This window comes from Colletes latitarsis, chromosome 9 (genome assembly GCF_051014445.1).
Source record: "Colletes latitarsis isolate SP2378_abdomen chromosome 9, iyColLati1, whole genome shotgun sequence".
NCBI lineage: Eukaryota > Metazoa > Arthropoda > Insecta > Hymenoptera > Colletidae > Colletes > Colletes latitarsis.
Genome location: NC_135142.1, coordinates 31,039,966 through 31,063,738, shown reverse-complemented (window position 1 = coordinate 31,063,738; position 23,773 = coordinate 31,039,966). Strand labels below are relative to the sequence as shown.

General features: G+C 47.8%; 1 protein-coding gene across 2 annotated transcripts in view; it reads left to right on the top strand.

Moving 5' to 3' along the window:
- Nucleotides 1–23,773, top strand: part of LOC143345511 (uncharacterized) — a 346,505-nt gene that overhangs the window by 25,310 nt on the left and 297,422 nt on the right. The window contains exon 2 of one of the 2 annotated variants that reach the window (XM_076772707.1): nt 23,365–23,535. In XM_076772707.1, the coding sequence (XP_076628822.1) occupies nt 23,372–23,535 (164 nt within the window). In that variant the 5' untranslated portion in view covers nt 23,365–23,371. Of the gene's footprint in view, nt 1–23,158; nt 23,536–23,773 lie in introns of those variants that run through there. The other variant, XM_076772709.1, reaches the window with a different exon arrangement.

Sequence of the window (23,773 nt, the reverse complement as noted above, 5' to 3'; positions counted from 1 at the left end):
TATGAACGATCCCGGCGTCGACGATAACCAAAGAAACTTCACCGATTATGCGCCGCGCGCACCTCCGGCTCGAACCTCGTTCTTTCCCGGCTCGAGAGCCTTTAATTCCACGGTAATTCAGTCACGATCGTAAGTCGTGCTCGACTTATTGTTTACGCGGCTCGGTCTTAGAAAAGAGCATCTAATTAAACGAAGTAGCCGAAACACGGTCGAGCGAAGGCTTTGTCCGCAACTCGGCCGTGTAATAAATTGCTCGCGGAGGAGAACGGGGAACTTTGAAGTCGCGGCTGCGAAAATAATTTCGCCCGATCCAGTCGTTTTAAGTCGTTCCCGGGGCCCGACCGTAAATGTCTGCTAATCAGGTTTCAAAGCTTTCGGAAAGAATCTTGATTACTAATTCCCTTACGCGTCTGCGGTCAACGCGAACGAAACAATGCAATTAGTATTTTCCAATCTCGCTTCGGAACTTGGGGGAAAAGAACATTTTAAACGAATCGCTTAAATAATTAGGAGACGTTACGATCAGTGTTATTTAGGGAATTTTAACAGGAAGGTTGCATTCCCCCGAATTTCGTTCCTCGAAAACCGTTTCCCTTTCGTCCGTTGCCTAATCGTTCTCGGTTACTTTACCCCCCAGGCTTGTGCACTGCCGATTAACATTTAAAAGTCACGAATCGTTGGCCGATCCTCGCGTGGAGAACCACTGTTCTTGACCCCAAGGCTCCATTAGACAGAACGATTGCATTCTTGCGCTAGTAGCTTCGAATAAAGGAATCGCGAGCTGCGCTCTTCTTATTTCTGATTTTCTTCCATAGTGCTTCTCTCCAGCCGGTTCTCCGTCGAATGCCCGCGGGAACGAACCGAGGGGAAACGAAAAGACGAGAGAAAAAACAAGAACCGAAAGGAAGAGGAGCATTTCCAGGCCTTCCGATACGATTCAATGGCATCGCCGGCGAAATCGGAACTTTGAACACTTATCGCCTTCTCCCTTGTTAATTCGGAAAGTCGTCGATTTTCCGAGGCGTACAAATAAATTGGAAACACTGTTCGCCGGAGTGTTTTCCGATTAGGGAAGCCGCTGGTTGTGCCGTGGAAGATAAATCTCTCGACTTTTAACCGGTTCGTTTTTCAAGGAGCGATTCGTTCTTTCGTATTCGGAAACGTTCATTAATCGCAATTTTTTTTAACGATATACAACAAGGATCCGACGGGGGAAAAAAGTTGAAGGTAAAAAGTTTAGTCAGGGCGAGTTGAATCCGCAACGGGACGCGCTAGGGATGGTTCGTCGGGCCGGAAAATAATCGGACTTTATTGTTTTCGTTAGGTTCCCTTCTCGCGACCCCTCGTGCATCTCTTTCCATTTGGGACCTTCCTCTTTCCGTTTTTCTCCGGAGTTCTTCGTGGAACCCACAAGAAGAGAGGCTGAGTGAGAATACGGAGAGAGGTAATAGGAAAAGCGGAGAGTGGTGGTAATGGGTGTTGAATAATAAAGAGGGCCATCCCCCAGCGAATCGCTCGTTCCTTATTTCCACCCGAGCCGTCCGGTTCTAAGAGGAAATTAAAAAATTTCTTCGTCTCATCGCGACGTTCCTTGGATTCTGTTCATCCTCGTTTTGCTATTTAATCGAGAAACAATACATGATCCCTTCGGTGGGCCTGTTGGCCCGGTTCGATTTAAATCCTCGTTTTTCTATCACGATTGGCTAACAGAGACAGATGTTTATTAAAGCTTCCCTCCACCGTCCGGTCGAATTAAATTCTAAATCGTTTTGAAATACTGTAAATAATATTGCCCATTTCTGCATTAGGATTTAATGTCCCGTCGTAAAATTATGCGTGGCAGGATGCAGCTCGTGCAACGCTGTTCGTCGATATCGAGAATGAAAGTTCGTGAACGTTTGCGTTCCGCGCAGCCATATATTTCCTTAATAGTAAATCGATGACCGGTTAGGAATGGTCTCTGGTGCCCTTATGTTATGGATCTTGTAACGCAACGTGTCACGAGTGCATAGAGGAGAGCACGACACCCCTCCGGGCGAGTATAAAGGGACCAAAACTATCCCCCCGTCGAGGTGTTTGCACAGGCCAGCTGTTGACGGTTCGCCCGAGGCCGCAGAAGCTTAAGCATCTATCCTATCAGCCTCGTAGCACTCTACGGAAACTGAAAAAAGATACGTCGAATCTCCTTCGAACCCAACTCAGACGTCTCCCTTTTTTAAAACTCGAGCACGAGTCTAGTTCGTACAGTTATCAAAAAATTACAAATCGTAATATTCCCTAGACCAAACTCGGCACAAGGTCTCACAGGCTATCAAAGAGTTAGCTTGATCTTTTCTTCTCATGTTCGTTAATCGAGGTTCCTCGAGAGACGAGGATGATCGCGCGTTAGGTTAAAAGTGTTCCTCCCACGCGCGCAATTTCTCGTCGTTCGTAACGACTGGCGTCGCACGCGACGAAACAATGAAGAAAATAATCGAGCGTGCGGCGTAAAATCGAACGATCCTCGGCGCGACGAGCAGATCACTTCCTATCTAATTAGGCACGTGCGCAGGTACGAGATACGTTCGACAGGCGTGCGCACGCTTAACAATGGGTAATCCGTGCATTCACGGCGCTCTGCGGCTGTTCGAGAGCGGATTCCGGGTGTCTGCGTGTGTGTGCACGCGGGTGCCCCATGGAAGGTCCACAGAGGGGTATGCACCGATACACAGGTACTTGTGCCCGTACAGTGCGTACCCCATAGGTTCGCGGATAAAGGAACCCAGCAGCCATATGGCGCCACATCCAGGTCCTTACTCTCCCTTTCGGGCTCATCTACAAGCGACTCTTTCCCCCCTCTGTTTCTCTCCTTTGCCTCGATACACGCAGCCTCGATTCTCTAATGGCTTTGTGCTCGGTGATTATGTCTGCTACTTCTGGCCGTGTGTGCACGCGGGTGGACATGCGCGCGATGTAATCGAGAGCCGATATATCGCGGTTCAAGGATCTGAAGCACCACTTCCGACAGACTAGGCTAGTGGATCAGCGTTTCTCAAACTATCCGCGAGACTGACATCGATCGTTGAAACGATCCGTGGTTGTAGAAAGGTGTATCGTTCGCGTCCAAGTTTACTCGACCGGTCATCGAGAACGACAGCGTACCATTAGCGATTCAAGGACCGGAGCTACCGCTTCTAATAGACCGGTTCGACGGATCAACGTCGTACAAACTATCCTCCCGAGCGACACGACGATCGTTAACCGGCTCGTGACGTTTGCGTCCGATCTTCCAACTCGCTCGTTCGAACGGCGCTGAGGGCTGAAAGTTCGAAGAGACAAATGTTGTACCGATAGCGAAACGCTGGCCCGGTTACGTCGAGATCAGACGGTGAAAAGAACGGAGGAACGTCTTGGAAGAGATTAGAGATGAAAGTGCATCCCGGTAATGGACGTACAACGAGACGGTCCAGACGCGACTATTCCATGGCTGCGTTTTGTCTTTTCGGCACGACGAACTTCCGTTTGCCGGGCTTCCTATTCTGTAGCTTCTTCTTGCGCCTAATCCGGAAAGTTTCGGTCAGGGCCCCGACGACAACAATGGAACGACGTCGAAAGTTTTCTATTAAAGCGAAAGGAAAACCAGCTCACCGAATTTTTAGCGATCGATGCGTATCGTTCGTATTTTTCCAAGCGTAAACTTCTCAACGAAGCGCGAGTTACGATTTAATCGAAGGCTTAGCACACGGTACCGTGCGATCGAATCGGATGTTGTGTACGAGAAATTAATGGGATGTAATTCTATTATCGAAAGCTCTATTTCTGACCACAAAACGCTGTACGTTCGCTCGGTTATACCGGAGCACCCGCGATTGCGAAATAAAGCACCACGGACTATTATTATTCACAGGCCGATCAACCGAGCGAGACAACATCGCGGATGTTTCGCGAATAACAATTAGCCGGGGGGAGTGGCGCACGGTCGAGACGACTCGACGACTTAAATACAGCTTAACGATTCACCAGCGACACCTCCACCGTGAAGTTTTTCAACCGTTTCCGTTTCACTCAATTAGTACCGTACTCCTCGTCGTCGTCGCAGCCGAGGTCGTTGGCGGCGGCGTTGCTATTTTTCATTTTTCCTCCTCGATAAACGCCTTAACGAGTTCCTCTACGTTCGAGAGAAAACCTGTACCCACCCCCAGAGTGGCTAGAATTGTTTGAAAATTGGGTTAAAATATACAGAATTGTCGACGTTTAAAAAATCAGCCCTAAAAAAATTAAGTTACAGTTATCAGTAAATATGTGTAGGTTCAGAGATACTACGAATGGTCAGTTTAAGGGTTTCAGTCCGTACACGCTGGATCCAGGTGATTTATATTTCGTTTGCTAATCCGCATCCTACTTCAGTTTCCAAGTATTAAGCTTAAACCCTTCGCGGACGACCGTTTTGAAACGCTAGAAAAGTGCAGAAAAATAACACGCGTTGGGAAATTATTTTATACAACGTTTAAATTTCATTTTAATTTAACGAATCGTTGCGCGTTGCGGAAATTTTTGTTTATTTATGGCAGGTGTATAGAGAATTTCCCGATTCACCGTATATAAAAGGCATTTCACCCTGTGCGGCCAGACATTGTGCGCAAAGGATTAACACGTTCGTTACCACGTGTCACATTTCCGTAACGTACTGAATCTCCCCAGAGACCAACGTCACACACGCGTGACAGCGATTTTCTATTTGATGTCCCTATAAACCACGGCTGTGCGAAGTCTGACCCTTTAATTCAGTATATCCCGGGCGAAAAGTACGCGGGTCTAATTGTTTTTGGAACTGCGATCTGATTTGCTTCGAAATCGCGCAATAATATTGTACAAAATATCATATCGAACGTTGATTCGAATACCTCGTAGAACGATGGTTTTTCATGAATTCATCCGGCGGCTTTTACAATTGTGAACGAGGTAGTTCAGTTATGAATACGGATAAAAATAAACCCAGGAAAGGGGTAAAAGATAAGGACCGCGAATACTATTATGCGCCTCGCTGAAACTTCGCGGATGTTACATATTAAACAGCTCGAAGTTAAAATATAAATTCAGCCTTCGCGTGCTTCTTCGACTGAATTATAAAAAATGCGCGAAGCATTCTCTGCGAAATGTACTTCGTGCATTTAAGAAATGTTTAATCCGTGTACGCATTAACACTTTTCTTATTACATTTTTAAATAATATTTTAGATTCAATTTCCATAGAGATATAAAAACTTAAAATCCAAATACCACGATTATTATATTTATCTATATCTCTTGATACGTATACTATTCACCGATGCAGCTATCAAAGCAACGCAATCAGACTCGCGAACACGGCCAAACGTGCGCTTCAGCGGCGTGCATTTTCGAAGAAAATTTGCTCGTCAAAGGGTTAATAGCATGCATTGCATCAAATGAAACAGCGCACTACGGATAGTAATGATGTCTGTGACGGACGGTTTCCACTGAAACGGCGAGCGCGTTAAAAGAGTTACGCGGCTCCGAAATTGGTTCGTTGGGAACGAAGTCTTCTTTATCGCTGGGAATACGTTACACGATCGACGTCGATTTCGGGGAGATTCCGGTATTCGACTTTACCCGAAACCGCAATTGAAACGACCGCGAGCGGAACGCGGGCGAAATAATGGCGCGTCGTTAGTCCGATTGCGAATCGTAACGGTTCCCGGGGCAAATCTGTTCAATCGATGCGCGCGGATCGAACGGGTCCGAGATCCGATTCCTTTTTTTTTTTTATTCTTTCTCTCTCTTTCTCCCCCGTCGCGAATCATTCCAGCCGCGTATCCAAAACATTTCGATGAATTTGAAATTCGATCACGTTCGTCTGGTCGACGGACATATGGAGCGTGTGCATGGCGGCGGGACGTTATCGCGCGCGAGCCGACGATCGTCGCGCGGCGGGAATACGATCGTGACGGCGCGGTGCATATTTATGCGACGATACGTCGAAGTCGTCATCGACAACAAATGAACGGGGTGACGCGCCGCTACTCGCTCGCCTCGCGCCGGTCATCAATATTTCATATTCGTTCGTTGTTGGAACCAAGGAAGTCCCCAGGGGAGATCGCTTTGTCAGTGATCGCGGTCGCTGGGATCCGGAGGATGGGTCGCTGCGCCTATCCGACCCCATTAAACCATCAAATCTTCGATCCGATTCGTCCCGTCGCGTTCCTTATTTTATTACTGACGCGCGGAGTCGCGGTGATGATTCACGGCTGATCGAATCCGTTTCAAATTCCCCGCCGGTACGTAGACGGTACAGAAGTATACAGGGTGTTCGGCGGGAAGTTTTGGGGGGAAAAAAAGACTTTCGAATCGTCTTGGAAAAATTATTTTCAGTTGCAGGGGTCAATTGCAAGCATTTTTGGTCAACAGACATACCCCCGAAATCCTACTCAGTTTCGAGAAAAAAATTCAATACGTGCGGAACTTTAAACGTTAATAACTTTTTAACGAAGCCTCCATCAACGAATTGGTATTCTTGATTTTCGTTTTATTTTAGCCTCTAGAATCCCCTATTAAACATTTTCCCAGGGGTGGCCGAACACCCTGTATAATGAAATATTCATTAGAAAAAGAATTTGACTATAAATCAACGATGATCGAAGATGAAAAGTAAAACGAAGGGTTGTTCACGTTTTCAGGTGATTTACCAATGCGTGTCTCACCTAAATAAAAAGTGTCGTAAACGCGTGGCTAGGTCTCGAAAGGGTTAATTCCTGCCATAAAATCGCCGAAACCGTACTCGTTAAGAGCGTCCGTAGCGGAGCCGATTTCGTGACTTTTATCGAGGACTTTGGGTAGTTGCGAGGCATCGAGAGCTATAAATTTCACGCGGTTGGACGTCACGCGAAGATAACGGAAGGGCGCGACATTTCGTGCGCGACAGCCGATATCGAGGAATTTATTGGGCCATAAGGTCTAGAAAGACGCGAGAATATCGCGCTATTTTAGTGGCAGTAAAGTCTACATTGTAGCCCGGGCACGGTTACTCGACCGATGGGGTTTAATCGGGACGATACGTTCGCCGTTTGTTCGATTTCGAGGGTTAGCAGCAGGAGACTGCCTCGACGAACGAGCAGACGCAGTTTTGTCTGGCGAGAAAGTACGGCAAGTTATATCCAGCGATTGGATCGACACAGGTGTCGTCGTTACACGCGCGTTTATCGACGCGACGATGGTGAGACTCTCGTCGTTCGCCGGAATGGGTCGATCGACTCGACTTTAAGAGGTTCCCCCGCGTATCGAAGTAGAAAAAGGACGCTCTCTAAGAATTTTTTGCCGGAAAAGTACGAGCATGAATAATTTGAGATTTTAACGTAAGATCTTAGAGTACACTCGCTACACCCTGACGTTTTTAGCGCGGAGACAAAAGAAGAACTTAAAGAGGATCTATTCAGGAATTCTTTATGTCGATACTGTAAGCTCGATCGAATCGAATTTCCACCTGGCTAGGTCCACCTTGGAAAATTAAAAATTGATCCAATAGGTCTTATTCGAAGTAAATCGTCATCCAAGTTCTCTATAATTTTCCCTTGTTCTGCCGCTTCTTGGCTTTAATTCGAGGGGAAGAAGTCAACGTTCTGTCTCGTCCGTGTGAAGCGTCGAACGATTTCGAGAAAAAGTTGGTCGTTTTTCCGCGGTGCTCGTCGAGCAGATCAATTCCGTCGGTCGTAAGTATTCCCTGCTCCTTTCCATCGTTCCTACGGAGCATTACCGGCACGATTTAACGAGGCATGAGTTAATGCCACGTCGCGTTTCGTGCGTTTCTAAACCTATGCGTAGGAACGTTAGTGCGTCCGTAAGTAGGTACGGTCGCGCGAACAGGTATGTACGTCACACGTACACGCAGATAAAGCGCGCGTCCGGATCGCGTACTCGAGAATGTTATACATGCCTCCATCAAACGCCGTAATTTCTGCGGTCCCCGTAGGTGCCGCGCACTTGACAACGCCAAGGATTTACTTTTGATATACAGTTTCGCATTGCCGACCGGCGACACTTGACAAGCGTCTCGCTGATTCGGTGTTCCCCTTTTGTTGTCCGTAATTTATCGCGGTTTCCTTCGGCCACGACGCGGAGAAATATTCGACTATAAATATAGACGAGATTCGCGATAAGTTTGATTCGCTACACGGGTAGAAAACACGGGGATAATGGAGGACACGGTGATTTGCAAGTTGACGAAGGTCTTACTTCCACGAACACGCGCGTGCGTACATCCTGAGATTTATTCGGCCGACAAACTGGAAGATCGCTCGTTTCTCCTTTCCAGCAGTTTTTTTAAATCCCCGCACGTACCGGATCTTCTTCCCTTTTTTTTTTTGTTAAACTTCTCCCCGCTTTTCTTTTCTCTCAAGTATGACGTCCAGGGAAATCAGAGTGCGCGCGGCGCGATACAACCTCGGAATTTAATATCGAAACGGTAGATTTAGACGGTCGTTCGGACGTTCCTCGTTCGGAAGCATTCTTGGAATTTATCTTCGGCTGTTTGTATTCGTTATGTTTCAAGTTTTCCGCCCACGGAGCGTCCGACCGACACCCTCGTATTTTCTCCTCCTCTCGTTTTCTCGTTATACGCCCGGAGTTCTCGTGCGCTTTTGCTCTTCTTAAGTTTCCCGCGCCTTCTCCACGGCTCCTTCGTTACGTTCGTTTTCTCCTTGCGCGTATATTTTCTCCGACGGAAGAAAATTCGCGAAGACGCTTATTTTTCGTCGGCTTTGATCAAACGTCTCGCGAGATATTTGAAGTCGCGGAAAACGACGGAAGCCGCGTCGCCTTCCGGTTCGACGGGGAACGTCTTCGTCCCCGGCATCTTTGTCCAATTAAAACGTCGCGAAAGTTAAACTTAACGCATTAATGCCCGTTTTCCATTACTTCGTAGCTCTTTCGTGATTTTACCTCGTTACCCGGTCTTTTTGCCAGAGGCTTCCGCGAGTCAAGAAACATGGTCCGAACGAGATTTCTGGCGAAAGAGTGCGAAACTTGTCGCGAACCAGGCGCCGTTCCGCGCGGGAAACGTGCGAAGGAACGCGTTTCCCTCGACGAGTTCCTTCTCGGTTTCTTTATTTCTCTGATTCCCTCCGCCCCCGAAAGGGTGTTGCACGGCCGCCGTGCGTGAAAGACGCCTGGCGACGCTAGGTGGTTTCCGGGTCTCGAATCCTCCGTTTCGCGAGGCTCGCCTATAACGTTAAGCAGTGCATGAGGCGAGCAGAATGTGGAGCACAGTCGAAAGATGAGAATGCACCGGGCGAAAGGAGAAGGGGGGCGCGGAAGAACTCTCGGTGCAGTTACGTAGCGTCTCGAGGGTGTACTTGAATTGCGTCGAAGGGTGTCTCTGTGTAAGCGCACGAGCGAGGATGACACCGACACCGGCGACGACGACCGTTAACAAAGTAACAACGGACGTGGCGGGGGCTCTCTGATGACGAGTCTCCGGCATCGCTGGTCGAGTTTAATGTTTAGTGACCGGCAGACGAGAGCCGAGACACTCAGGTGTTGGGGCACACGAGACGCTGTCACAAATTCCAACCACACACCAGTTCTCTACCCTCGTTTCAGCGGTCTCCGGCCGTTGTCTAGTGATTGCTTGCTTTGATCTCTGTAATCATCAAACCCCCGTTGCTCCGCCCCAACCCCTTGGTTCGCCGCCATCGTTCGACTTAAGTTCTCGTCACCTTGTTCGGCTTCCACTTCATCCTTTTCAACCCGCTCATCACCCGGTGCCCGGGCAGATGCTTCTTGCCAGACGAGGGTTATAATAACGCTTCTTGGTTCCCGGTAATCAACCCCCTCGCTTCCTCAGAAATCACCGCCGTTCTTTTCGCGACGTTTTATTTAGACCTTAAACAATCCCTCGAACCGGCAAGGAATATTTTATCCGAGCAATTTGTATCGCAATTGGGTTAACGAGAACGCTTTGGTAAACGTCGTCCAGTAATTTATCCGCGTACACTCGTTGAAAAGAAAGACTGTTTGAAGTTGCAGTTAAACTTTTCAAGCGTCGCGTTTGAATGTTCGCTAGGCCGCTGCAGGATGAATTTCATTTACGCTGAAGAGCCTACCGGTGAAACGACTCTAGGACAGGCATGGATGTCGTCGAGACTCGTTTTCCGCGAAAAACGATTTATATTTATTAATTTTGTTCCTTTGACCGGCGAAGCAACCTTTTCCGGGGCTCGACGATGCACTCGAGCGTAACAATAACCGGGTACTTCTTTCTTCTCGAACGAAAGCGATCGATCGGGGACGACGCGATGCTGGAAAACGTTCATCGTTAACCGTCCGTTATCAGGCACGTTTTCAACAGGCGCGAAATTTTCGTTTCCCATGCACGGAACATCGAATCTCCCCTTCGTTCGCGCGCATACATTATTGGCGTTTTCGGGGTAACTACGATTAATTATGCAGTTTCGTCGGTTTATTAAATTAAGCTACGATTATTCATAAGCCTCGTTACTCCATTCCGGTTAATCTACGGGAAGTTCCCACGGCCCATTGACTTTCTTTTCGACGCGTTACCGTCCGACGACTCTTCCTCGTTGTTCGCGCCGCTCTAATGGCCCGTTCTCGTTAAAGTATAATTAATTAAACGTATGGCTGGTTTTTTTTTTTATTCTCTCGTCGCTTAGATAAAAGTGAACCGGGAATAAATGAATAATTAATTAAGCCCAAGGAAATGGGCAGGGTATCGAAGGTAATGGAGGGCTTAGGAGGTAGTGTCGGGAAAAGGGGGCTGAAACGACAACAAAACGGTCGAATTCGCGGCATAGGAAAACATGGCAACGTATATAAGCGCGCGAATCGGCATAGGGGCCAATTTAAATGCAGATCGAGGTTTAAACGCGACCGACGTTCGAACACATGAGTCCACCGGCACCCTCGAACCTCGTTCCTCTTCCCGTTTCCACCGTTAATGCTACCGCTGGGATTTTAATCGTGAATTTCCACCCGGCGACGTTCTACGCTCTCGCGGGCTCCCTGTTTCCATGCAGTGATCCCGGCAACCCTGGTTTTTCTCGATGGTAATTGCGACATCGTCGGCTTCCTTCGTGCCTAATTCACCGCTGCGATTTTATGAACTCCAATCTTCTCGTTCGCTTCGACGTCTGTTGCTAGGCGTCGCGAGTACGTCGTTACGAACGGCTTTCAGGAGGATTTTCTGGAAAACGACGAATCTCCGCGCTTACTTACCCGGCAACGTTATTTTAACGACGCGAATATGGTTTCTCGAGCGTGTAAATTTTTTTCACGCTTCTTACGAATACTCGAAACGTTGCGTATCGCGTCAGTGGCTCCGGATCTCTTGGGCTAGGTCGTAACACAAACCTCGTACAATTATTCGGTGATGCTTGGACGATTTTTAACAATTTCTTCCTTCGGAACAATTGGTATCCTCTTCAGTCGTATTCAAAAGCAGTGAACGCGTGTTAATCACATTTATTCGCCCATAAATATAGAACAAAGCGTTATTCCAATAAATTCGATCGAAGCTACAAATTTATTACCGAACAAAGAGCAATTTTTTACCCAAACAAAATCGGTATCCCGCGTTCGCGAATAAATCTTGGAATTTACCGACAATAAAATGTGCCGAACTTGGCAGTACGATTATGACTGTAACTCGAGGTACGGACTCGTCATAAAATAAATTGTTATGTCTATGGCGCCCGTAATGTAAGGCCGTTCGACAACGTTCCTTCCCCGCGGAGCGCTAATTCCTACAATTTGCGCGAATGGCACAGCTCGTCTTACGAGATCGTTTTTTTTTTTATTAGAAACTGCAGGTCGGTTAAAAAAAAAGAAATTTTGCATCCATCGGTCGGACAAATTGAAAGGATGGACGAGGGGCATCGGTGACGCCGGGGGTGCGTTAGGGTGACGAGGTGTCGCTTATGAATATTCAGAAACGGTGCGTGTCGTCGCTACGTGACGCATATATCCGCCGGCAGCTGACGTTGGTACGGATCGAGTACGGCCAGAAGAAGCGAGAGAAGGAGATATCGTGAAAAGAGGGGGGCAGGACGAGAGGCGATGATAATAGATAAGGGTCGCGTCTTGCCTATCGGTCGTCTCGCGTTACAGGACGGGGGAGCCCCGATAATCCGCTTAGACTCGACAGACAGATAAACTGTTTATTATTACTCTGGTTCGGCTCGCGAGACCGTATACGGGTTCGAACGGGATCGATGGAAAGTTCGATATCAGTCAGTCAGTCAGCGAGTCAGCCGTTCTTACCCTCCTCGGTACCATAAAATCCATTTTCCTGCTTCTGCGGGGGACGAGATTCGGCTCACGAAGGGCTCCGAGGATTCTCCGCGTAATCCAGTTTTATTACTTTTCAGTCAACGCGGGGAATAGAAGAGATATTTCCCACTTAGCCCGGATTATTTCGGAGTTAATATCTAACGAAGGAAAATAATCGTACGGCCGCGGGTTCACCGATCAACGGTTATAACACGTAGCTCCGTTCTTGGTGGGTTCGTTTGCCCTCACGAGATAATCCTCTCCGCCCTCAGGGAAGAGTTTTCCATTCGCGTCTCTCGGGCTCACAATTTTTCGAACCTTTCGATCGAGGGTCGTTGGGGATAGCTGCATCCGTGGGAGCCGTCATTCTCGCAGCGACGGCCGGAAAGTTAGAGGGCGTCCACGAGTGGCCGCGCCCGTTATTGGTTAATCAAATAGTAGATCCTCTTGATTAGCCCCGGGATGCTTTTGGCGTCTATCTAATAATACCTGCCAGATGGCTGGACAGATTTCTGTCAGACTGCATCGGGATCTCCCGAACCGTGTCTAATTCCGGAACAATATTACGCCGGATATGGGCAGGTAGTTGGACGTTTTTCTACGGGGAGAGATTTTAAACGCTTCCACGATAAGAAGCGTAAAAATCCCTGATACAGATTAGTAACCTTTAACTTTCCGACTAACGTGCAAACGAATTACGAAGTTGGCGATTAAATTATCGCGAATTTATCTTTTAATAAACACCGAGAGGGCGGCGGAGGCCGTTTCTTCGACGGTCGGAAAGGAAAGAGCGAGGGTGGCGACTTCCAGACGCGCTGGAGGAACGATCGCGAACGTTAAGCCCCGAACGTGTCTGATTTAAATTTATGCGACCCGGCTCGGAAGGGCACGGGCTCGCGAGATACGCTGGGCGACATTCGCGCGTAGATACGTGCTCGGTTGTGTCGGTCTGCACGCGATTCGTGCAGTCGACGATGGAGTCATAATGCGATGAGGTAATGCGCGTCAGGGTGATTGAACGCAACGCGAGACCCACAGCATCCCCGATCTCTATGTACAGCGCTGCCGCGAGAAGACTCGATATCCCAGCAACGATCGATACTCGATGCGACGATGTAAGTTCTGCTCTGTCAACGGCCCCGCGACTCCAACTATCCAAAGTTTAACCCTTTACGGTGGTGCACCTGGCGACAGTCGTCGCAGGTCTTTCACCCTTCTGGTCTAATTGTCTTGCGCCCCCATTGTACTCGTTGCTGCTGCACACCCTTGAAAAGAATCGAGCCAAAGGAGAATTCAATCAACATACGACCGGTTACGATACGTGGTATCTTTGGTAATCGAATATTCCTTTATTGGGAGGGTTTTCTTTCACCCTTGTTGATGCATCTAATTTCCTTATTGTAATACCACTTCCGGTCCTTTCGAGTTTGTGACCCTCTTCAGCATACGAGAAGCAACGCGATAATATTAAGACTATTTTTTTTTATAAATCGCAAGCTCGATTTGGAATTTTTCTTAATCTACTCGTCGAGGTCGTCGTCAGGTTTCCTATTTCCATAAACTTAATCCTCGGGAATGGTTATCGTCCGTAGGTTCGAGCTTTACGCGCGTTCCGAAAAGACACTCGAGCGTCGAGGAATGTAGACGTAGAAGCATGGGAAGTATCTTTTGATAGAGCAATTACGAGACACTCGATACCGACAAAGACGAGGGCCGACCATCCGACTTCGCGCCTGATTCACGGACAAAGATAAAGAAAGTAACCGAGCAAGGGGGCAAACGAGTTAAGCTGGCGCATGCCCGGCGAACGATGGAAGAAGTTCTGTCGGTTAATGGTCGGGGGCTGACAGAAATGTGATTAGATGTTCTTGACGCGAAGGAGTCCATGATCCCGCTGGAACCTGTTGAGAGAGAGGATTCAGAGCCTCGTTCCTTTTACTCTTCTTTGCTTCTCTGCTTTTGATCGGCCAGGCTCTTGACGGGCAAGAAACAGACGAGATTGCTACCCCGTGTCGCGAGCGATTCGTTACTCTCTCGCGAATCGTTTCGACGACTCTTCTTCCATCCGAACGAAAACATTGGCGAAGATTATTCTAGGTCGGTAGTTGCTTAAGAACTTCGAATAACGAATGTAATACGAATATGGGATAGTATAAATGGAGTTTAACGCGTTAGACCGAGGGATGCTCTGAAAAGAAGTTGGTCGTACGCGTGCATTCCAATTAAGTCGTCGCTTCTAAATAGAACGTGCTCGGCAAGTCGGAAAAAGCGGGGTCGGTTAAGCGAGCATCGCTAATTCTTAGCGTGGCTGGGAAGACGCCGGGCGGGAAAACGTCAAAACGAGCGTGACCGGCATTTCAGCGACAGGGGACAGCGGAATACTATAAAAAGGTAGACGAAACGGAGAAGCGGAAGCGCGCATTCTCCTTTCAGACTAGTTTCTCGACAGTGTATGGCGACGGTGGAAGCGTGATGCAAAAGGAGGGAGCGCGTAGTTCTTGCAAGACGACGTAAGCGAATGCTGCAGACAGACCCGGGCGGAGACGCGGATCGAATAAAGGGGTAGAGTCGGTGGTGTCTGTTGCGTGCTTTGAGTTAAGTGGTACTGTTTATTGTTTGAGCTTTAGAACGCGTGGGTCTTCATTAGCAGAAATTGCAACGAGATACCGCCGGGGACGGAGCCCACCGTGTATCACAAAGAAGAAGTTCAAGAAGAAACCTGCCTACTTCCGGCATCTCGTTAATTAATTAAATTAAGATGCTCGCAGTGCTTCGCTGCCACTTGCCTTCAGCGATGCTCTACGCGGAGTTTTAAATGGCGCCAGCATCGCGTCCTCGGGTGAATGCAGATTAATTGCACGATCTCGAGGAACGCTGTTGAAAACGAGAAAGGGGGGACAGAGATAAGGGACGCGGCGGGCGGTGTCAGATTTTCAGTAATTGAAAAGCTCGCACGCGCCACCGAGCCGAGAAAGACGCCGAACGCCTGGACCGCGGCGAACAATCGCGATCGAAGGTGAAAAGGGCGCGAAGGATGTTTCTATCGGGTCGACGGGTTACGCCATTTTTCATCGTTCGAGCCGAATGCCCACGGGCGACCGAGCTCTCCCGATTAGCAATTCTTTCTGCGCTCCAACCAGAGATGCCTCCTCGCTTTTGTGTCACGCCACCCCCGTTTTCTATTTTTCGCACCCCCGTGCGGACCCCCACCGGCTGTGAGTCAGAAGTCATACACGCGTGTACACACGGAATCGGAGGGGTGGTCCGGGCGTCGAGAGTACAGGCTGATTTTGGCGGTGTTACGGCGCCCCATCAGCTGAGTTATGGCATCCATAACTAGCACCTACGTCTTTCATTAACCCCGCCATTGTCGCGTGTACTGCGGCCGCGTCGTTAAAGGGGGTCCCCGAGAAAGATTGCCGGGGGTAGATGCAGAGATACCTATTTGTTTTTGCTCCGCTCGTATTTGCCTGCCATATGTCCCACTTATCAGACTTTCGCCTTACAACACGAATCGGATCGATTCGTCTCTTTTGTCTCTCGGTTTTCGACGGATGAAATCCTCCGATGCCGAGGATTAAAGAGGCTCGAACCGTCGCGTGCACCCCTATTTTCACGACAAACAACATCAATCATGATCGCGATGGTAGATACTTTGCGACATCTTGGGTAATGGATAAGAGCAAACGCGAACGCCGGATTCGAACAACCGTCGGTTTGCAAAAGGAACGAAATCCTGATCGATCGAGGAACGCGTGACTCGTTCGTCGTGGACGCACCGTGTATCAGCGTGCGAACATCTGCGCCGAAACGCGTTGCGTGTCGCGATTGCCCGTGCTTTCGAGCTTTGAAGGGGTATTCCACTCCAAACCCTTCGACGAGCAACATTTATTATTACGAATTTAACAAAACGTGCTGTAAATATCTCATTTTTAAACATGAAGTCGATGGCTTTAAGATGGCCAACGATTGTTCACCTCCAGTCGGCGCGGTTCCAAAGGGGTATTCTTTTTTCTTGCGTGGTTACCAGTCCCGGTCGGACGTTTATTAAAATGTTTATTTAACGACGCTGAAATCCACTCTGTTTCATTTTTTTTACTCGGTTTCCGACCAGACTCGCGTTTTTCCATAGTTACACGCTGCCTGGAGCCGGCCAGTTTGAAAAAAAAAGAAGAGAAAGTAGTACTCCACGGGAAAATATACGCGAGTAACATTTCCTGCTGCCCGGTAAATTACTTCTTTGCCCTGCATTTTCCATCGTTAGTGCGTGGTTTTTTCGTCGATACGGGCGGACGCGTTGCGGGGGCGCGCATTGACTATGGTTCGTCTGCTGCGTGCGTAGACTATTCGTGTAAAAAATTCACCGGCAACCAACTTTACAATTCATCGTTCTGGCAGTGGTGCATGTAACTTTATTGAAAATTAATCGAAAACTGTATTGTCTTTCGGGGGGTAAAAATGCAGCGCCGACACGCCGCGGTGCACACGTTTCGTTGCGCGCACGGATTTGTACAGGCTGTTTCAGAATTCGTTTAAATCTTTTCAAATTTTATGTCCTGATAAATTTCATTGTTAATTGTACGCTTAACGTTAATAAACTGTCGCTGTAATCACTTTTGGATCCACGTTTATCGAGAGATTTTCCTTTCTGAAACAGTCTGTAGTACAGTCGTCGAAACTTAGTTGCGCGGTTAAAGCGGTGATTTTAAAAAGGAACGGAAGAGGAAGAGAGAGAAGAGACGACGCGAGGGTGTCGCGATGAGAAACGGTTTGTATTTTTAGCGCCACCTTTCGCGTCTGGGTGGCCCGACTGCTTTTCAGTGTCTACTAAACACCGCCCAAAGATAAACTAATTTGTCCCGAATTTATAAAGTCCGCCTGCCTGTCTAGCGTCGTGAAAATGATACATGGATCGTTCGTACATTCAAACAAACATCGGTAAAATCACACAAGCGCGGGCAAATATGATTGCGGCGTGTTTGCCGTGTTTTGATACCCTCGATCGAAGTCAATTACTTTACAGGATTTTGTCGAATCGTAGGTGCAAATTTTTATCGATCGATGGAACTCTTTGAAACGTCTGGCAAACAACCCTTTGACGGGCACACTCGAACTTTTGGCTTTCACGGAACGTTTATCGATCCATGTTTGTACAACAGTTTCTTCTAATTTTTACTTTGTAGTCAAACGTGCAGCATTCACGTTATAATTTTCGCGTGATCGGGAATCAGCGAAGCGATAATTATGAAAATAATTAGTCTGAATTCGTAGTTAAAAGCTTCTTAGTTTCAGATGTTAATTAATCTAGTAAAATATGAAAATATTATGTCGGCCCAGAGGTTCGTGCGGTTCCCAAAGTGTTAATAGAAATTAATTCCATTATAATAGAAAATATCATTATTCGATAATGAACTTTCCGTTCTAACTTATAACTCGTTCCCATTTTTTAGACAGATTCATTATTCCTCATTCATAAAAATCCCTCTGTTTCCCCGTAAAAAATTAATCAAGAGCTGTGGATAATGGCCTCTTAGCAATCGAAGCTTTGTCCATTGGGGGAATTTTTCAGAGAGCGAAACAGATGGTAAAAACTTTTTAATTTCATTAAAATGTTCGCTTATGTTACGTGCGTTCTTTGACGACGTTCTCTCCATTTATTCTAAAATTATTAAACAGATCCAATCTTGAAACTTTCTCGTTACTACATGCACATATACGGGCAAATGTTACTTATCGAATAATCATGTGCTTTTAAGATTTCAGTTAAAGTTGGCTGGGAACTTTTGCCACATTATTTGAACTATTTGTATTCGCGGGATTTTACGTGGACCTCTGTAGTCGCGTCGTCGATTAATAAGAATCGACAGGTCGACGGCGTTGCAGCAGCACGAAATATCGGCGATAAATTTTCGACGGTCTCGCGACGCTCTCGCGGACGAGGAAATATATTTCGTCGTGCGATATCTTTTTGCCCTCGCGTAGAATCGTCCGTGTCCGCAGTACGTAACAAATGGGGCGAACAGCTTGATAGGAGAGTGACACAGATTGCTTCGTTACTGTTCCATTGAAAGGAATTAATCGATCGATTCGCTGTAGTCTGTAATTCCTTCTGGGAGGAATCTGGACAAGTACGAATGAATCTCGCCATCGCGTAAGAGTTTTTAAACGCAAAGCCAAATTTCGAAGGGACAGTATTTATAACCACCGTAGAAAGCTGAGTAGATTTCATAATGGTACTAAAAAAATTATTTTTGACTGCAGGGGTCAATTACAATCATTTTTGGTGGATAAACATACCCCTGAAATCCTACGCATTTTCGAGAAAAAAATTCCTTTCCGAAAATATGCTGCGTAGCCAGAAATACATTGCATGTAAGGTCTATTTGTATACCTCGTCTGTGGTACAATTATAACTCAGAAACTTAGATCATACAATAATTTACGTATACCACAGTTTAATTACTTGTAATTGTATACCTTCGCGTGTCTGGTCGGTGAACGTTGGTTTAATTACTCGTTTACTGTGAAGTATTCATATTTACTAGTGATCGTAAACACTCCGTACCATTCCCCTTTACAGATTGGATTTAATTTACTTTGTACAAATAATGGTCCGAGTTTGCATGAGGCTGTTTACAAAGCAATAAAATAATTATTAACAACGAACAGAGTAAATATAATCGTTTCAAAACCAATCAGTACGGGTAAACTATTTCACTTGATACGCGTAGCAATAATTAAATCATATGAATACAGTAAGCCCGAATATATTGGCTGTTTCGTAATTCGCGGTAACGAAGTATAAGTTACAAATAAAGTATACAATTTTCAAGAAACAATTTTATCCCTTGTATTCTTCTCGTTTCACCCTTCGCGTCGCGCGTTCGTAAATCCATATCGAAAGGATTTTCTTTCCAGAGGGGGCTGCGGGAACGGAAGTGTCAAACGATGAATACAAGCGACGCGATTTCCATAATATCAATACAACGCGCAACTTTCTCGGCGACTTAATACACCGTAAAAATAATTACCGCCCGCGGAAATGAAGTCGCGAACGATCGCGTCGGGAAGAAGACGCGAGAGTGCGAAGGGCAGAGGGCGAGAAAGAGATATCCGGGCATAGTCGTAAGAGGGAGGGTTGGCTCCGACGTGTCGCGAAACGATGGATGCACGAGCACGAACTTTTTCGTAGCTTGGCGCGCGATACATTGTTTCCGCGGATATACCGGCAGGAATACGTCGCTTCATTTTTCTCTTCCACCCCCGCTCGCCTCGTGTCTGCACAAGTGTATTTTCCCTTATAGCTATCCGGAGGCGGCTCGGCACACCCTCGAAACGCGTTTGTCGGCCCTCGAGTAGGTGTTATTGTGTTACGGGACACAACAGCTTCCGAGATGCCTGGGCGCGGATCCTGGGCAAACGTGATTATTTTTCGCAATTTGCTAAGCAGATGCCCTCCATTGTGCTGGCCTCTGCCGCGGCAGGAGTTTGTTTTCGCCACCCCTTTTCGTCCTTTTCCTCCGACCTCCCTCGTCGAGCTCTCGTCTCGCCTCGTCGACCAACAGCGACAGGATTTTTTCCTTTTCACCTGCGTGGCGGCAGACGTCGTCGCGCGCGCGTTTATTTGCGAAAATACGCGTCGAGGCCTCTCGCGATCTCCCGTTCGTTGATATACACGTAAACACAAAACGCGCGCGGATCCACGCACGCCGGGGGCTGCATATTTTAACCAACTTGCCTACGCGCATTGTCTTCGCCAGCGTCCCCGTCACGCGACGTTGTACGCCGAGAAATAATGGTCGTACCCAACAGCATCATCCTGCTCCTCCATCTGTTCTTTGTGAAAGAGGGCAAAGTATCCGTGACAACAATGTTGCACCGCGCTCGAGAGATTGCGCGAACCGTGTCCTTTTCTTTGCTTCGATTGTGTCCCACCCCCGCTGCCGAGGGCGAGACACGCCGGGGATCGCGCCCAGGCCTGTTTCGCGGCGTATCCTGTTTCCGTTTACGCCGAAACGTTCCCTTCCCGTGTACGCGAACGGGGGTTCTTCGTTTCTTATCGATGGGTCATGAAACGAGCCATCGAACCTCGATCTATCCACGCGAATTAACCCTCTGGGTCTAGGGCCAAACACTCGACACTTTATTTCGAACGATTGTCAAGTACCATTTTAATGTATTTTTTAACGAAGTTCGAACTTGCGGGATGACCTAATACGTCCGTAAAACGGTACGCCTAAAAACTTACAAAGGATACAAGCCTTTGAGAGAGATTTTTCGACCCTCGTCACGAGACAACCCCCTTAAAGAGGATCTCGCCGTAGTTGGTCGGTCGTTTCGAAGACGTCCAGAAGAGAATTTGCATCGATTGGCCTGCATAATTGAATCGCATTCAGGCTTAATGAGCTCATTGTACACGCGCGGGGTACAGTTCGTCTAAGCGTGTCGGAGGTATCGCGCGTCGAACCCTGATTCGATCGACGTGACAGTTGAATTGCCACCATCAAGAATCGACGGTCGGATTGTTCCAGAGTCGAAGCAGCGTATGGTGTTGCTTAAATCGAAGTCCATGGTTCCACGCCTTACGCGTGCATTGAATCAAGAATAATACATTTTCGACGTTTACGCGAAGTGACGAGTAGACAATGGAACGTCGTGTAAGAGGTAATAATTGAAGAGTTCGCGGGGGGTAGAATTTCATAAAATTTACGATAGAAATATTGCAATTTTTTTGTGGCCACGATTGTGTTTTTTTTCTAGACCGTTGAATGGAGACTCGAAATATCAGTATTCATGGTAGTCGTGGCGCGCGTTAAGGGAATTAATCCGACGATAAATTGAATATCCTGTTGGCTGGGCGTGCGCACGCCTCCGTGGAGCAACAAGGAAGTGAACTGTTCGCGTACTATTGTCACCGTGACACTAATTTGAAGAACAAGATTTGTGGCGCGCCGATTTAAAGTACATCGCTACTTAATTGGAGGCAATTGGCGGCGGGAAGCACGCGACCCTCGATATTAATTGAGGTTTTGTTTAGCAACTCAGACGAATATTCCAGTCGCAGACGACGCGCACATTCTGATTGCCTCGCTTCCTTCTTCAGAGCTATCGAATTCTGGGAGATAAAAAAATCGTGGTTTAGAATTGTCTCCGTATTAATTGAGAAGGTATCCAATTTCCATTTCGTTGCAACTTTTTGCAACTTTTCTTAAATCGTTGCCAGGAAGTACGACGTAGAAACAACCACGCGATGTTTTTCATCTTAATGGTGCACACGGTGGTGAAAACCCATCGTGAAAGTTTTACGAAGCTGGCAATTCTTCCGGTAGAACGGCGGGGATCGCGGATCCGGTGAATTTCGAAGAATGGATCCCACGAGAGGGCACAAGTGTCCGTCACGCCGCTTGCCTCCTGAAGGAGTTGCCCTTTTCAACTCGTCTTCGCCCCTGTCCCTCTCCATCGTTCGCGATACGTTATGTTTCACCGAACGCATGTACGACCTTTTGCAGCGAAGAGCCTCCAGAAGTGCACAACGCACAAGGTTAGCCCTTTTCTTGCACGTCTTCTCCTCTCGAGGATCCTTTGAACCTTCAGCGATTTCCAGCCACGGTTCAGAGGTTCCGCGAGTACTGCAAGAATGGCCGGGACAGCCAGGTTAACCCTTGTGTCAATATCCAAAACGTTCACGGTTGCTTAATAACCGAGGGGGAGGGGTATCTCGAGCATCCTGTTTGGATAGATCGGTTGTACGGATTCACCGCTCGTGCTTCCCCTAAACCGTTTTCTGACCCTTTTTCAAGAGATTCGAACGTGGAAAATCTTTACCATGCTTTATTAACTTCATAAATATTATGATATTCCTGTCGTCTGAACAACGTAACGAGAATACCTGTTATTCGAAAGTTCGGTAAACTCTCATTACCCGGTTAAGTGAACTGTTCTTATAAATGGAGTCTCACGGTATTCTAATTCGTTGCGACTGTGCGTGTTCTCGAGCCCGGCGCGAATATCGGCGACGCAGTCAATCGCGCGATAAACGAAAAAGCCCTGAACCAAGGGTTGATGTTACAGCGACGGGGAAAAGTCGCGGGAAACCGAGGGAGAGAATGGCCGCGGAAGTGGGGGCGGTAAAAAAAGAGGTCCACGGGCGTCACTTTGGTGGCGGCGTGCTCTGAAAGCATCTATTGAAACAGCTCGCGGCAGTCTGACTTGGTTGGATCATTAATTGAAATTCCGTTACGCAAATGTTACGTGCGTTTCCTGTTGCGCAGGGACGGTCGAGCGTCTCGGGACACGGTCGAGTACCGTCGCAGACTAGATTCTATCGTTTTTATCGGGGCAAATTAGCGGGGGCACACGCTTAATTATGAACGCACGCTCGCCTCGACGTCGCGTCTCGTTCGACGCGGCCGTTTTCGCGTCGGGAAAGCAGGGAAAATAATTGGACAACCGGGTCACATTGTTGCCGCGGCATTCGCGGATGAAAACCGAAGCCGGGGAATTAACGGTCGACGTTTAAAACAGAACGACGATTATGAGACCGTGTCGCGTTGTTCCGTCGCGCAATTATCGGCGAAAGTTGCCGCGGAAAATAATTATAAAACGTTCAACGATCTAATGTCGTTCTCACAAAGCATCGCGCGAACAAAGTGGCTGGGAAAACCGTGGAAAGGGATTTTCAGTTTCGTCTCTCTCCGTTCTTCTCTTACTCGTCCCTCTGTGCGCCACGGCGTGCGTCGTGCACGCGACTTTCGGGATCGCTCTTTCGAAGTTCACCGCAATCTCTGTGATGTCTGCCTGGCCTCGCGTGCACAAGAGAAAATGGCACTTTTGTATCCCGGTTACTAATGCGTCTCGTAATAATTTCGTTTTTTTTCCTCGACTGCCTTTTACGCGGCTCCGTTCTCCCTCGTCGCAATTCCTGGATCGTTCCCGGCGCTCCCTCGCGAAAAGAACGCGGCGCATAGGCGGGCGGATGCGGCTGGAAATCAGCCGCGAAAAAAAAAAAATAAAAGAAAGAAAGCGATTCCACGTAGCGAGTTTCATCTCCAGGGGTCCTAACGACTCGGACGTTTCGAATTGTTCGCAGAAACGAGATGGACGTACGGACGGAGAGACCAAGAACGGCTGGTCGGATTGCGCCGACCGGACGCGTCACGCCGACCGTACATCAAACAGGTGGAGAAAGAAGAAAAGCAATACCGGTCCCGCCGCCGAGGGTACCAACCCCTATGCCCACCGCCAACAATAATCAGCAAAAGTAAGTAAATCACGTTTTCGATACCCTCTATAACGGTCTCCCCTTTCGTTCGCCGGGGCAATATTGTCCCCCGAAACGCGAAATCTCGATCCACCCACGGAAAATGCAAACGAATGCGACTGTAACTCTTATCCGGATTATGGCGGATTACGGCTCCGCGTAACTTTAACCCTCGTCTAGCAACACGTTACGCATCTACGGGAAAAGTACCCTAAACAGGCCATTTGATCGAGTTTTC